Source organism: Malurus melanocephalus, unplaced genomic scaffold (genome assembly GCF_030028575.1).
Source record: "Malurus melanocephalus ecotype Western Australia unplaced genomic scaffold, MMel_1.1 scaffold_2, whole genome shotgun sequence".
NCBI lineage: Eukaryota > Metazoa > Chordata > Aves > Passeriformes > Maluridae > Malurus > Malurus melanocephalus.
In genome coordinates this window covers 7,402,390-7,418,980 of record NW_026623234.1, presented here as the reverse complement: position 1 = coordinate 7,418,980, position 16,591 = coordinate 7,402,390, and the positions used below count along the sequence as shown (strand labels likewise).

Below are 16,591 nucleotides of genomic sequence, written 5' to 3'. Positions count from 1 at the left end.
TTCGGTAGACCACAAATGGGAAAAACTAGTTTAAAAATCTCAAAAGCTTGTGTTTTGCTTTTTTTTTTTTTTTTTTTTTTTTTTTTTTTTTTTTTTTTTTTTTTTTTTTTTTCTCTTTTTATTATAGGGTAATTTGTGACTGGACAGAAACAGGCTATTTCAGCTCATGAGAATATCTGGAAAAGCTTAGAGTCTGAAAAGAAAAAGTACAGAAATATTCCCTGTGGTGACCTTAGCATGTACCTTACTATAGCTACCACAGCATACACACGTCCCAGCAAAAAGGTAGAACCAGGGGAGAATTCACTTCTACTACATTCTATAATATAGATGCAGACTTTATTTTGTACCAAGTACAAAAGCCTCGAACCTATCCACACCACAGCTGCTACCTTAATTACATACAGCACTTAACACAGCAGSCATTTTCCCACATCATGTCCTTTGTAAAGACTTGGAAAGGGAAAGGAAAGCAATGGAAAGGGAACAGTTACAGGTACATCTACACTTGGCTGTCATCCCTGTTTTGGGATACAGCTCCATCAAGACATAACCATAAGACAGTGATCTGAATTGTGGTAAGACAGGATGTCCTGTGCAATACAGCTATGCACGCTGTTTTTTTGGCATGTAGTGCTGGGATTCAACAAAGCCACAGCTGTTGCCTTTTGGGAACTCTTCACAACTTTCTTTTCTGCACTGAAAGCACATCTGGGATCAAGTCCAACCTGCTATGGCCTTTATCTTTCTCAGCTGCAGGAGGTGCACCCTCCTACCACCCTATATTCATCTCAGGAATCGTGGTTTTTTGGCACCAATTTCTCTGTGCTGACCATCACCATGGCAGCAGCTGCAATACTTAACATTTCAAACTACCCGAAACAGGYACTGCCCCTCAGGAGGCTGGGCAGTGAAAGAAGCAGCTGGCAGAATGCTCAGAGCCCCTTCTGCTGCCTCATGCCCCAGCATCCTGAATGGGCTGGTACCTCATGCTGGGCACATGTCAGGCCTAACTAACATCAGTGGAGCGTGCCAACAGTTGTACAAAGGTGCTTCAGATTCTGTGGATTGGCACRCTGCTCATTCCTTGCAAGCATGGCCAGCATTAGCAGCAAACACATTGTAATACACTACCTCAGATTAAAGAAATGAAAACTGGATGCCTACTTCTATTAGGATCCATCTAGGAGGATCTTTCTAGATATCCACCCAAATTCATGACCTGTTTCAGCTTATATTTTCTTATTGGTTTTAAAATTATAGGAACTGTTTCTTCTGAAGTCTTTTATGTCCAGCTAGTTGCTGAATGATTGTCCACTACTTTTCAACTATCTATCAGCTTTGCATTTCAGTACTGTGAACTACGTCAGATGATGTCTCTTGAAGTAAATATAACACAGACCACAATAATGGAAAAACCCTGTTACATAATCTGCATGCAGTCTGTGGTGTTATTTTTAATTGCATACTTCTGCTGAGTGATAACTCCTTAAGTTATACAAAAGACCCTACTAAATCACTCTGCCAATTTGCTGGAGACATGTCTTAGCACCCCTACCATCCCCCAACCTGAAGTTGCCTACTATTTCCTTTCTCTTTTAATATAAACATAGCTATATAATCAGGATCAAAAAATATTCTATTTCCACTGTTGATCTCATGACAGATTCTTGGGGGGGAAGTGTCAGTGCAAGTTTGCAACACTGTGTTCAGCACCTAAGCAAGTCCTTCAGCATCGAGCTTACATAAAAAGGGATCACAGTGTTGTGTTCAGGTTACCAGAGCCTTGCATTTCTGTATTTTGATCAGGTAAAGATCAAAGGGGAGGGAGGGAAAGATTCCCATTATATGACAATGAACAGGTTGGAAGGAAACATGACTGACCTTACAGTAGAGCACGGAAAAAATATCACAGCCATCTGTAGCTACTTTGACTGCAGAAACATTTGTTTGGCAGGCGTAACTGGCTTTGTCATGAGTGTTTTTTAACTTTTTTCAGTCTTGYAGCTCCCTAGAATTTCTAATGAAGGTGCAAGTTCCAGCAGAATTGAATCCTACCAGCAAGAGGTTTCCTTTTCTCACTTGCCTTCTATYGATTCTTTAGGAACAGGTGACAAAACACCAGCAGCCTTGTGGATCACAGGTTGAAATTCACTGGCAGAAAGAAATGAAGCCTTCAGACCACTGAAAGATCAATAACACATCATAATTCATCCCACTGGGAAAATTTCTCACCACTACCCATCCATCTATGATCCACATTTTAGGCTACAGGACATGTAAGAGACCATCTGTTTGTTCTGTGCATGATTACAGGACCAAAGCAACACTTTATCAGAAGTTCACCCTCCTCGCTGAGAAAAAAAAAAAAAAACCTGTCTTGAACCTTGAATGCATAGTTATTATTTGGTTTGCCATTGAAAAACTATTGAAAACCTTGAAAAAGTGTATCCCATTAGCTTTTGTTCAGAAACCAGCTGCTGGTCAGTGAAGTCACAGTCTATTTGCGTAACGTATCTTCACCCTTCTTCTGACAGGGGACTTCCATGTCTCAAAATAAAGCTAATCAATCCCCTTTGCCTTGTTCCTCCTATTGCCTACACCCTTCTTGCTCCAAATACAGCTTGCTCTGGCAAACAAAATGTACTGACTGACCAGCTGGCCTCTAACTTTCTTTGGTAGGAARAGGTTACCAAAATATGAAGTATGGGTGCAGAGTGGCAAAGTGGAACAGGTGACAGCAACATACAGCTTGGTCAGACTTTACTTAGTGAAAAGATGACAAAGACAGTATTTCTGCTGCACCTGAGACACCATTAACTTGCACAGTAAATTGAGGTAGCTAGAGTAGTCCTCYTCCTACAGTCTGGCTGGATATTTACATGCACATATACACACATGTATATATGCATATTAATATGTGTATACAGGCATTTACATGTACTTTCAGGCTCTGAGAACTGTTTCTATTCAAGTTCCAGGTAATTTTCAGATCCTGCTACCCCATGATTCAGGTGAAGAAAAGCCCTTTTGAAGTCTGAGTGGTTATTATCTAAGAGCAAAAAGTAATGACAGTTCTCTTGTGCAACTAAGTCTCTCCTTTATGCAAAATAAAGTGACACACAGGCAAATTTCCAAAGTGCTTCTTTCCGTTTCATCTACAAGCTTTACAAATACTTTGGAAGGACTTCGAACTTCATAGTCAGGCTCTAAACCAGGAGAAACAAGGTTTAGACTCTCACACACTGAAAAACACTGACTACAAGGTATCTGCTTAGCATCTTTTTGACAGTAAACTACTTGGAGCTTAACAGTAATATCTGACATAATGTCACTTCAGTAAGTTAATATCATAGCACACTTAACTGATAAAATTATTTTAGAATATCTGGTCAGCAACTAACAGGATAAGAAAATATTTCAGTCCCTCATATGGCAAACCTTCAGCACTGGACAGCTACTAAGAAATCAACACACTGGTAACATCCCTTACTGATTTATGATGTAATTCTCTCAAGAAAAGATCATTTCCCTGGAAGAGGCTCATGACGTTCAAGTGCTTGTTTCACAAATGGAAGACATTTTCTATCCTCTCAATAGCTTAGAAGCTGGCACTTTAACTCAGATGAAATTAGAATAGGAATCCATCCTTTTTAACTCAGCTTCTGAGACCAGCCAACACTAGCTATTTCTGCAGAATAAAAAAGGCTGCTTAGGGATGCAGATGTGAGGACAGACTGCCTCATCAAGTTCCACCCGCATCTCTGCATCAGCTCAAATTCTGAGCATGGACTATAATGGATCAGTCTAAATGTCAACTCTAATTCAGCTTCATTTACTTGTCCCTTTATTCTTGTACAAGACAGAACAACAGTCCTCTCTACTTCCCTACTTCTTTCACCACTCACTTTTATAAAGACTCAATATTTGTCCTCTTAGTGCTGTCACAGGAGAAACTCYGTCCTACTCATTTTATTACCCTTTTTCAAACCCATCTACTTCAGGAATATTATTTTTAAGACATGGAATTGTGTAACACACTTTATGTCAGGTGGACTTCAGTAACTGATACGAGTACTTTGCTCATACTATATTCCAGCATACATTTTTTACCACAGCTGTATGTRTCTTCAGCAATAAGCAAGCTACCTTTCTTCTGCTAGTAGTGTAAGCATCTCCTTTATGAGTAGGTAATTTTTAAAAAAAAACATTAAAAAAAACAAAACAAAATGAAAAAAAMCACAAAAAAAMCCCTGAAGTCCAACACCCTAGGTCTTCATTAAGTGCAGTCTGTCATCTTTCTTGCTAAAGTTTTTCCAAATTACATACAGGTTCTTAGTTCCTCTAATGGCTATTTCCAAGGACTTCATTCTGACTATGAACAGCAAGAACTGCTGAGGTTCCTCACCAATCATGTCACAGCTTTCCATCACAGGGGTGCACAAGATGAAGGTTTTGGTGCTTCTTTCTACTGCGTGCTTTCAGAGGAATTTCTTTAATACAAGAGAAGACCAACACCCTTTTTTTCTAAGTATATTCACATCACCTTGTCTTGTTTTGAGCATCCCAGAACAACTGCTTTCTTTGTTTTCACTTGATTTAATAGTTCACATTAGCTTATTATCTACTTTTATCAACATTCTGAGAAATGGCTGTTCAAACCTGATCCAGGTATGAAATAAACCTAATACACAYTCAAGTACATGAATATATGAATTTCAGATCTGTATCTGTATCAACTGAGAACAGCTATTGGCTTATCTTCATCTTTTAACATTACAGCTTTGGATTATAGGACAAAAATTATATGGCTCTTTCTATCATTCAGTAATAAACAGCTGGGGAGCTAGGTTACTGAAACAGAAAGAGTGTCTTGTAACCTGAAAATAAATTTGACACATCTAAGCATATCTTCGTCTTTCTTCCTATCTGCATTTCGGTTGCTATGTACAAACCTTTTTCTTGCTTACTGCTGTTTACTGCATGAAAGCAGGTAACAGTTGTGGAAAGAAAGCAAGGTATTTCAAGGATCACTCCATTACTCCAGTGAAAAAAAAAAACCAAACTAATAGTAATTTCTTTTCAATAGATGATTTCTAAGATTTCTGAGAAAAAAAAAAAAAAGTTTATTTAAGCAGTATGTTTAAATAAATGTATAGCCCTCAGTGAAGTTTCTCTTGAACTGTCCCACTTCTGCAAGTCTAAAAGGCACATGTCCAATAAAGGAGCAAGGAAGTGTTAGGAGCACAGAGGAAGAGATGTAATTGATATATTTGAGTTACAGTGAAAAATTAGAAATATAAACAGCTTCACTGAGTGTGCAACATAAAAAAAWTTTAGCCTGTTTTATAATTTATAAAAGCCTGTCATAAATTTCTCTCCCAAAAAACTAATTTCTGTAAATMAACTATCACTATAACCATTAAGTAAAACAAGTGTCCACCAACAACTAGAAACTGAGAGCATTCTGACATCTAACTACATGGATTTGAGGGTCCAGTTACCAAATCTTTTATCTTTATCCCAAGTACACTAAAGGCACAGCAATTTATAGCAGGTAGTCTAACTTTTCCTCCTCAAAATAGACACAATAYGTTCCAATATTTAAGCAAAAGAAAAATGCTGGCAGCATAAATGACATATTTGCTACTAATGAAGTATACATTTAAGAAAAACATTCCAGCAGCCAGGAGTTTTATTTGCCAGGAATTCCAATTCCTTTTTATATATAAAAGTTTTTTCTTTTTACATAGGAAACCTACACACGAAGGATGCATGAGTTTGTGAAGATTTCAGGAGGCTGCTGAATATGTCCATRTAAAAACCATTCTCAGAAGACAACATTCAAAATAAGCTGAAGACTGAAAACACCTTCTTTGAGGCAGCTCACATCCTGACATTTACATTTGCATGAGATGTTTCTACAGAAAAAGCTGTTAAAGGGACTTTAGTCCCTGAATTTCAGTCTTGGTGGAAGAACTTAAATATAAAGAAAAGGGAGCAAGAATCTCCTGTATTCCAGGACTAATTACTGACTAATCCAGATGTATAGTGCCTTCTCCATTCACTGGAGTCTCATTCGTTTTTCAGGTGGTCCTTTAGCACCAGCACTYTGAGCATTCTTTACAGTCTCTTTCTCCTCTGGCTTGACAGCTTCAGGGGCTGGTTCTGGTTCCTTCTTGATTTGATCCACTAAAGTTGTAACAGGAAAAAAAAAATTAAACCTCCAATTTTCATTCCTAAAATACTGTTCAGAGCCTTTAGAAAATACTTTTAATGCCAAAAGGGCAAACATTAATTTCAAAGACGTAAGAATAAGCAGGGAGTAAATTCATACTTATATGGGTTAAAAGGTGGAATAGACTGAATGATATGATTCATGTGTTTCCTGTTTGGAGGCTGCTTATGAGCAACTCAGTGTCTTCACTATTATCTATTCCTCTGCACAATTGCCAGAATTGCAAACCACCTCACAGCAGCACCACCAAGAGCTCACATGGCAGCTAAAAGATACAGAGCCTATTTTTTAAGTCTTGTGAGAATATTAGAATTTTACCTGGGACAGGCTTTTCTCCAGGCTTTTGCTGTGGGGGAAGAAAAAAAAAAAACAACACATCAGTGGAATCAAATTTTCCTACTATTCATTTAGGAAGAAAATACAAGCAATGCACTCTTATATGTAAGAGGTGAGGGCAGAATGGATCCTTAACATACTTTGAACAAAATCTAGTTAACATTTTATAACATCCAATTTCCCCTCTGACAACTGAAAAAAATTAAAGCAAAAAAATGCAGTTAGCTCATCTTTCCCACATCGGAGGAGCAGTTTTGTGCGATGTTCTAAACATAATTTCCTTTACTCCCAAGCAGAAGACCTGGTGGAACAAATGGCTACCGAAGACAATCAGAGGTAATCACAATAACTTCACAGAATGCCACGAATTTCCATGCTAACTCATGAGTCTCCAGAACAATGGAGTAACTAAAACAAGGTACTGTGATGGCTTGATTGAGTTCACAAAGCAGGAAACTGGATGCAGCAGGAATACCCTGATAAATGAGAACAGACTCTCTGGGATCAGATAAGGAATTTGTATAATAAAATTCACTCTCATAGTTTTGCCAAGGTCTTAATGACTCCTGTGATTACCACGGGAGATCCTACACTCCCATATGGGCCTTCCATGTCAAATTTGTTATTGAATCCATGTTACCACTGCAGAGATACACAAAATTCCCATTCAGTTTCAGCTGTTCCAAGACTTATGGCAGTCTTCGAAATTCTAARTTACAGTAATACTGCAGCTTTTGAGTGTCATACCTGAACAAATCTGGGTGGAAACTTTTGTCTTAAGTCTAAAAGCAAAGCATCTACCCGTTGTCTTTGGAAAATAGAGCTTGGYTCTTCTTTCTTCTTGGCTTTTGGTTTAGTTTTCTCTGCAAGTCACAGAAAGATTAGAGAAAGATGTATTAAAATTTATTTTCTCTTAGCAGCTCTTTGTTGTATGACAAGTTAGTATTTGTCTCTCCTCCGAACTTCACCTACATTTTCTCACTGACATCAGTTTGTTTTTTTTTTGTAGAACATAGATTAAGGATGATTCTTTACTCCAGACAAACTGGTTTAGCTTCTGARAATGTGAAAATGTGCTTTGGTTCCCAAAGTGGGTTGCAGTGGGTTGTAGACTTGCCCACTTTGTTGACACACAGCTCACCATTTTCATCTCACACCCATGCCTTGATGTTCATTCCCACCAGCACAGAAGAACAAGATTCCTTTCACCTGGTAGAGAGCCTTAACTTATCTCTTAGACACTCCATCTCACCTCTCCACCAACACTGTGCATTGCCTCAAACTTTTCCCCTACATTACCTTTCCTCTCCCAAAGTATGCAGGAGAAGCTAGGAAACATACCTCGTTCTTCCTGATCTTTGAAATGCCACCAATAGCCCTTGGATGGGTGATAGCGACAGTAGGACATGGCTTCTTCAAAAGCAGACTGAATTCCATGCACAGCAGTGAGCTTTCAGAAAAAGAATGCAAGGCAGTGTTCAGAACTTAAGGAGAAAATACAATATAAATTTTTGAAAGTAGGTGTTTGAAAATTAGTATGCTATATTCATTTTTGTTCTGGGAAGGGCGCTTGGAACATSCAGTTTTGGACTGAGAATGTAATTTCTTAAACAAGGCTCTTCTGAAGTGCTTTTCTAAACTGAGAGAGAATCTTGGAAAAGCTGTATTTCATGAGAACAGAAGGCATCAAAACAATCTTGAACATCCAATTTAAAAAGAAATACCACATCAACTTAAAAACATAAGCCAAATTAAAAAATAAGTATTACATTAGCTTCACATTAACATTCTARAGCAACCTTCACTGATTATGTATTTAATTATTATTTCATATGTATTTGTCAAATAATTTTTCTTTTGATTATTCAAATTTCATGCTATTCTGCCAATTGTATAGCTTCAGTTATTCTGATCCCTCACCCTTTAACAATGTATCCCGGTTTYTGGCAACACTGCACGCTCACAGGATCTTGCATTTTCATGTGGGATGCACACAATATTAACCAGTGGGGTTTGTTTTAAGCTACTGCACCATTATTACACAAGATCTTTCYTCAAAATAGTGAAGGAGAGGTTTAAACAGCCCGGGGAACAACCAAAAGTAAAAGCAGATATAAACCAGCATACATCAAATATRTCATCATACATCAAGTGCACAGAACACTTACAACTCTGGAGTTAATGACAGATCCTAAGTCAGGTGCTTGGTAAATCACTCCAGCAATAATATAGTAGTCAGCCCATGGAATAACTGTGGGAAGGAAAAGATAAAAAAGGCAGGATTCATGTAAAGCTCTCACTGAAGACTGTGTATCTGCTGCTTAATTTCAGCTGTAGCAGCAGAAATTGCAATATTCATCTTATCACAAAWTTTTCTCTTCTTAACCTTTTCCTTCAAGGTGATTTATTTGCACCTTAGCCACAGACTGATAAGGAGAGAAAAAACAAGGTCTGCTCTACAGACAGGAAAGCATCAGCTTTTAAGTCCTGTCCTACTGCAAATAAACGATTTGCCTCATAGAGTTGGGGGTTTCAGTGCTACACTGGAGGAGTCAAGTGAACTGCTCTAGAAGTAATTTCACTTGCCTCGGGTACCAGTAGAAACCTACAACAATGTAAGATCTCATTCTTCTGGCCTCAGCTTTCTCTAACTTGTACAATCCTCTCAGCTAGCTTCTCCTGACCCAATGGAGTTAAGCACATACAGAGCACACGCTTCTAAATTAATARCATTCTGCCAAAAAGACTACCTTCCAAAGGCATTGCTAAATCAGATTTGGAACTTCTACTGACCAATCAAAAATTCAAAGTCATAATGAAAACAGTTGCATGCAGATGGGAAAAAAAAGCTAAGGTTTTTATTTTAAAAACCAGAAAGRTCATCCATGACACTGTAAGAAGGAGTGGTGCTGTTATCACAAGATTCCATCACAACAACAAATGGACACTCTAACATAGYCTAACAGATAAGTACGACATGGAATGAACGCTATTAGCAATTTTCTAATTGCTAATAGCGTTAGGCACCACTTTCTCATTCGCTGTTCCCATTTCCCCACAAGATGGCACTCCCTGCTGCTAGCACACTGCAGGGAACTGCTGGGGAAAGGATCTGCCCACCACAAGGCCTCCCAGTTAGATTGATAATAAAGACAGAAAAAGGGAAACAGAAGTGCTTAGAACAAATCAGAAACTGCTAAAAATGCATGACTGATCGGACTTCTCAACAGGGGCAACAACTGACTCACTGTACCTTGTGTTGGAGATTGCCTTTGCTGCTTTCGGATAATGAAGAGAATGGGCTCYTGAGCATGAAGAAGGATGTACTCCACTCCAACCATCTGGCTGAAAAAGGTAAGCAACCAGAGTAAGTATCTTCCTCGAAGTAAAATCTGTAGGATGTGAARAGCAACCAAAGGGCCCAGAAATAAAGCAATGAAGTTCTGATGCTTTGAAAGCTCTTCTTTTTAATGTGTAGTACATAAAGGCAAAGGATTTCCTGTGCTAGCTATCAAACCCTAGGTGCACAGACAAAGGGAGTTATAACAGTTATAACAACCTGACACAACATTCAAGCAGAACATATTAGCAACAGATAAACAGCAAGAAAGATAACAGTCTATCAACATGGAGATGACATTTAAATACAGGAACAAAGAACTGGTGTATGATGTGACCATCTGTGTGTCTGATGTAAAAGCCGCTCTGCAACCACATCTGAGCACAAGTGACTTTACCAATGAACTCCAAGCTCTGCTTGCAAACTCCCTATCATATTGTGGAGTCTTTAAATAGCTCTCAAACAACTCASTTGTGCTCAGTGTAGCAGATGGGGAACTGAAAAGAAAGTTAACTTGCACATGCAATCGCATTACACAACCATATGTGATCAGTTTATTTACAACACTCACTACTCTTATTATCTGTATTTAAAAGCCAGCTCTTCAGAGGAATTATGTACTAACTATGGCACACCGCCAGCAGTATATSGAAATACAAACTATTTATGAACTCAAAGTATCCCCTAACATAAACCCTATTCACCACAGAAAAAACATTTAACTACATTACATTACTCCAGTTCTGTTGAGCTGAGAGAAGACAGCTTTTCTATTTCAGAAAAATATCTAGAAGGTGATTTACTGGAATCTCAAAAGATGCACAGAATCCTTCATGCTTAACACCTCCTCRAGATGGCATAAGAAGTGGAAAACATCCAAATACAAAAAAAGCTAGGATCCCTGAAAAGTGGTGGGACAAAAAGCACAGAACAGAATGAGGTTTCCAGCATGTCCTCCATTCAATACCAAAGCCTCTGTATGGAGGAACAAGGGACACTGCACTGGAATCAGTTTTAAATTACAGCTTACTTCAAATGGTCCAGGGTCATCCGCTGCATTTTGACGACTTCATTGTTACATGTTCGGTCATAGAACGGGTTACTTCGCTCTGAGAAATAGTCCAACACACTCCCACTGTTTAATATTGGAATCCAGGAGCTGTCAACCCAGGAAATTCCCAACAGATTATCTGGGAAAATAAATCTACACTGAGTACCAAAGCAGTCAACAACATTACAAATACATCCAAGAATAAATTGCCACCAGWTAATGATTACAGCAGAGAAAGGAGATGGAACACAGACTAAAACACAGCAGATAAAATTAAAGAAGTGTTTCATAGAGCTCAAATAAATATTGATAACCTTTAACCTTCTGCAGTTCTCTAAGAGGTACACAAAAAAAAAGACCCAAAAAACAACAGCAAACACAAGGTTGCTATCTTTGGGCAGGTGTTTCCCAGCTGTCTTGAACAAATGATTCTATTCCTGACTATAAAATTAATCTACCAAATTGTCTGCAGCAAATTACTTGATCCATAACTCAGTGGATATTACAGAAATCTAACTACCAAATATTAACAATTATATTTTAAAAGTAAGCTTTTTTAATGAAACAYATTTTATAATCTACAAGTCATTATAGACCAGTTAAATTCTTACAGATTTAGGGAAACTTGAATTAATATTCCTGCATTGTATTATCCTGCTGCAGCAAAATGATGTTCCTCATGCACATCAAAGAAACCAGTGTCAACAACCAGTTCCACAGTCAACAAATTTGCTAACAATGGATACCCATGAGGAACCTTGAAAAACACCCTGAAATTCCTCCATTTTAAATCAGAGAAGAAGCAAATAGAGTTTCCAAGACACAAGAAAGCAGGAAAAGATATACATTGTTTAGACTAAAAATACACTTAAGTGATGAAATGTCATCACTAATGTTGAAGACTGACTGAAGAACTGAAATTCCCTCCTCACAGGAACCACTGCCTAAAGTTCACGCATTATATACATACCCAGAACTCCCACTTAMCATTCCACTGAGAATACTTAACTTCTGTGACAATTTAGCATGCTCAAGGATRACTGGATCCGTTTCAAAAATGTCAGCTCATACACTATTAGCARTGTCTCTGAAGAATAGTTAATGAAATAACACTACCTGCTTAGCAAACCAGGAAAAATGCAACAGAAAAAGCTACATGTAAACCATTTTTCCTTGCTAATCTCAGAATTTCCAGCCTGTTTCATAACAGAAGCAAGGAAACGGAGAGAGAAGTCCAGTGGCATTCATGTTATCCCACGCAGACTATTCGCTCGCCTCACTACAAAAAAGGAAATCTCAGAAACACAGCACTAAGATCCATTATTAAGCACCTAAGTTGTGGTAGTGCTGTTTATTCCAAATGCCATTCCAAACCAAACTGGCTTTCCTTTCAAAAAATCCTGAAATCTTAAGTACTTGCATTCTTGTCATAACAAACTCTCACATTATATTTCAAATACAAACTTTTCTTGTTTACATGATTAACAACAACTAGATTTCTCAGAGGAATGTCAGGGAAGCTTTAGACATATATAGCTATCAGGCTGTACAGAGACTGATAAATGTTTTGTAAAATGGAATATAAAGTTGTACTCTAAGACTCAATTATCCATAGCTGCTTAGTGACAGTATTTATCATTGCCTTTATAACTAGCAAGATTGTTCTCTTAACTATTCTTGGAAAAAAGGGGAGGAAGAGTAAAACAAACCATGAACCTGACATGACTGTTATACTGAAGGGTGTACTGTTTATTTTGGGTATGAGAAAGAAAGGATGGTGTCCCTGCTTCCCTGTTCCTTTCAAAAATAGGACATCTTGTTCAAAGCATTTCTTGTGGAATTTACATCACAAATGCAAAAGTAAAGTACTTGTGACAATATTGCCAATCTGTCATGATTTTCAAGACAATTTGGAAGACAAGCCAACAAGCAATGGCAAAAAAGAAGAGTAATTCACACAATGCATTAAACCTGGCCTTGTCAGCTGAGGATCCCTGCACTAAGCTTGCCAAAGAGGAACAGTAAAATACCCTGACAGGGTATTGGGTTCACCTGACCAGTTATGGCAGTGGGGATTTAGAGGGGTGGCTTCTGTRAGAAGATGCTGGAAGCTTCCCCATGTCCTACAGAGCCAATGACAGACCATTGTGAGGAGGCTGTCCCCTTACAGCCCACGGAGATCCACAGTGGAGCAGAGATAGACCTGCAGCCCCTGGAACACCCCACGCTGGAGCAGCTGGATGCCTGAAGGAGGCTGTGATCCCATGGGAAGCCCACGCTGGTGTAGGCTCCTGACAGGATGTGTGGTTCCTTGGACTAGAGCCCAAGCTGGAGCAGGTTTGCTGGCAKGACTCGTGACCCACCRGGGGACCTACACTGGAGCACTTTGTCCACATTTCTCCCAATGCTGAGTACAAYAGAAGCCACACCAAGCAGCCCCACGAACCGCCAGGCCCTGCAGAGCTGCCAGGTTATGTTCATCTGGACAAAGTAATCCCAAAGTTGTCCCAGAGGGTAGGGCAGGTCAGAGGCCATGCTCTCAGTGACAATGGGCAGTTGTCCATCCTGACCCAGCTCTGGGGGTTGCAAAGGTCTTGGACATTTTGGAAAAGTGAGGGACTGCCTGTGTAACCAAGCTAACCATCCAGCACAGGAAGTACTTAAAAATTGTGACCAGGTTGGTTTAAGTGCAGAACATTAATCCACATTATTAATTCCACCAATCTCAAGAGACTGATTCCACCAGTTGATTGATTGGTGGAATCTTCTAAAAGATTCCACCAATCTTTAAGAGATCAAGATGAACAAACAAAATTTGTTGATGACCTGTATTTTAGATCACATATGGTCCAACTTCAAAAATTTGTGGAGATAAATCTTCTAATACTCTTGGATTGATGAAAATGAGTTTGTTTTAGTTTCAGCATATATCTATTTTGAATTTAAATGATAATTCCACATTACTGTGGGTGCAAAGGGATATACAGTAAAATTAGGCCAACAATTCAATTTTTCAAAGGTGCAAAATTTTGGATTTTTCACTGCTGGTTTTGATGTGTCACACCGAGCAATCTGGGTTGCCTTTTTATAGGCAGACCCATTCATCATCCTGCATCCTACCTTAATTTCTAACCCTTCCATTTCCCAAATTCAGGGTATARTATTATCAGCTTCACCCTTATCTGAGTCCCATTTATTTTTTAAATATATAATTAAAGTGGCTGGGCTTAAATCTGTTTTACTGGAATGTATCAGCTTTTGGAAACTATCACGTTGACTAATAACCTTAATTGGGGGAGTTATGGAGGCTATATTGAATACCTTTTTACTGTGAAGAAGAGAACGGTACTCAAGAAGGTCAAGGCAGAGCAACAGGCAGAGGGGCTGGGGTCTGAAAGGGCTCCCTCCCTGTGGCCTGAATCAATGTGCTCTTTGTAGGCAATTAGATGTAAACATTATTTCTGACAATGAGAGAAGTGGAAAATACTATCAAGGCATCTGCAGCAGACCTCCTTGCTCCAGTACAACCAGAGAATGGAACAATACATTTCTGATCAACAGCAGAGCCATACATTCARTAATAGCCAGATGCAAGGACCTGCTTAGTAAAATTACAATACTGATTGTTCGGGCAATGGGAGAAAGAGTTTTATGGCTATTCTTACATGGAGTGTCCAGTGAACTGRACTAAACTGACTCACGAGTTTCTATGTCCAGAACATCCCCTTCCATTGTTAGGATGAGACCATGCAAGCTAAATGCTCAAGTAACTTTGCTAAGAATTCTGTACAGCTGTGCATCTCACACAAAAAGGCATGAAAAGCTCAAAATCTGTCTACAAATTAYAGACCTTAGAGGAACACAAAAATGACATCCTGCATGCAGTACTGATTGCTGCTTAGAGTGTGAATCTGAATTTAATACTTGTAAAGARGCCTTGTTCTCAGGAGTATAGGCTGRTAGAGGATTTAAGTGCAATAAATCMAATAACTTAAGTCTGTGTGTGGATGGGCTTCTTGTACCAGGTGAAAAAAAACATTTGGRGACATCAGCATTGGAGAAATTTGTGGAGGACTGTCTCCTGTGGGAGTGATCCCACAGTGGAGCAGTGGAAGTCTGTGAAGAGTCCTCCTGCTGAGGATGGAGTGGCAGTGCCAACATGTGTGAACTGATCACAACTCCATTCATTGTCCACCTTTGCTGCTTGGGGGAGAGAAGGTAGAGAATTTTGGAGTGAAGAGAAGCCCAGGAAGAARGGAATGGTGGAAAAGAGGTGTTTTTAAGATTTGGTTTTATTTCTCATTATCCTTCTCTGATCTAATTGGTAATAAATTCAATCAAATTTCCCAAGTTGGGTCTGTTTTGCCCATGACACTAACTGCACAGTGATCTCTCCCTGTTCTGATTTCAACCCACCAAGCYGTTCATTATATTTTCCCTCCCTGTCCGGCCAAGGAAGGGGATGATAGAGTGGCTTTGGTGGGCACCTGGCATCCAGTCTGGCTTAACCCACTGCAAACAGATTAAAAACAGAAGTATATCTCAAAATCTACCTGATTTATTGAACTGTATTAAATAAAAGACTTTGAGGGAGTTTAAATAATCTGGAGGAAGACTGAAGGTTCTCACATCAATTAATAACTTAATAAAGCACTACTCCATTAATTGTCCACATAGATAGTTTCTGTAATCTTAAACAAGGGAATCAGAAAAACATACAGGGCTACACATARTCATGAAGAATTAGAATTAAAAAAAAGGAGAAAATCTTTATGGCATTATCAAAAATGACCCTCCACGAGATTTCCCTAAATATCCGCTCTTGGTCATTTTCTGAGGCTCCACCACACACAGGCTTCTGATGTGATTCCATTCAGATACTCTTACAGAGAAAAATAATTTCCTTTCCCGTGCCCTCTCAGCCCCCACTTCCTCTCTCAAAGTTCAAATTCTTTGCAGCAATTTAACTTCTACTTTGTTTACAACATARATCTTCTTTCATACTTTATTCAAATAACACTTCTTCAAAACATAAACTATTTTCATTCATATGCCTGACTTCTCACACAATGTTTCTTGTTTTTTTTTATTACCTCAGCTTTCTTTCTRGCTTTCCTAACACCTGGCCTGACTCACCACATCCACCTGAAGTCCTCTTACTACCCTCACTCGCTGCTCTGGTCTTATGGAAGCCCCACACACATGCCAGTGCTTCCCACTTGCCCCCAAACTTCAGAGGTGGAAATCCCCTTTTTTTAGCTGTTCCTTATGTCGCCATCTCACCGAAGGATCTCCTTATCCCACCTGAAAAGGCCGAAAGGGAAGCTTGTCTTCCCCAAGCGGCCCTGAGCACACGCTCCCAGCCTGCCGCATACCCCAAACCGCTTTTCCGCCCGGCCATTCCAGCTTCCAAGGAGCGTCACACCACCACACCCACCCGCTCCTCAGTCCCGGCCGGCGGGCAGGTCCCCGGAGCCGCGGGCAGAGAGCCCCGAACGCCGCCATCGCCCCGGGCCTACCTCGGATATCCACAGCCGCCATGGCAGCACCGCGCACGTCCTGAGCGGGGCGGGGCGCGGGAAGGGCCGTGGAGCGGGGAGGCGGAGCGGGCAGCGGGGCGGGGAGG

At 39.6% G+C, this 16,591-nt stretch overlaps 1 protein-coding gene across 1 annotated transcript; it reads right to left on the bottom strand.

Annotated features, from left to right (window-relative positions):
• Positions 1-5,253: 5,253 nt before the first annotated feature.
• On the bottom strand, positions 5,254-16,567 carry MED6 (mediator complex subunit 6). Its single transcript, XM_057366872.1, has 8 exons — positions 16,485-16,567; positions 10,945-11,104; positions 9,828-9,919; positions 8,743-8,825; positions 7,916-8,024; positions 7,322-7,437; positions 6,557-6,584; positions 5,254-6,192 (listed from the first exon to the last, which is right to left on the bottom strand). The coding sequence occupies exons 1-8, from the start codon at positions 16,504-16,506 to the stop codon at positions 6,065-6,067; spliced, it is 738 nt and encodes a 245-aa protein (XP_057222855.1). The 5' UTR covers positions 16,507-16,567; the 3' UTR covers positions 5,254-6,064.
• Positions 16,568-16,591: the final 24 nt, after the last annotated feature.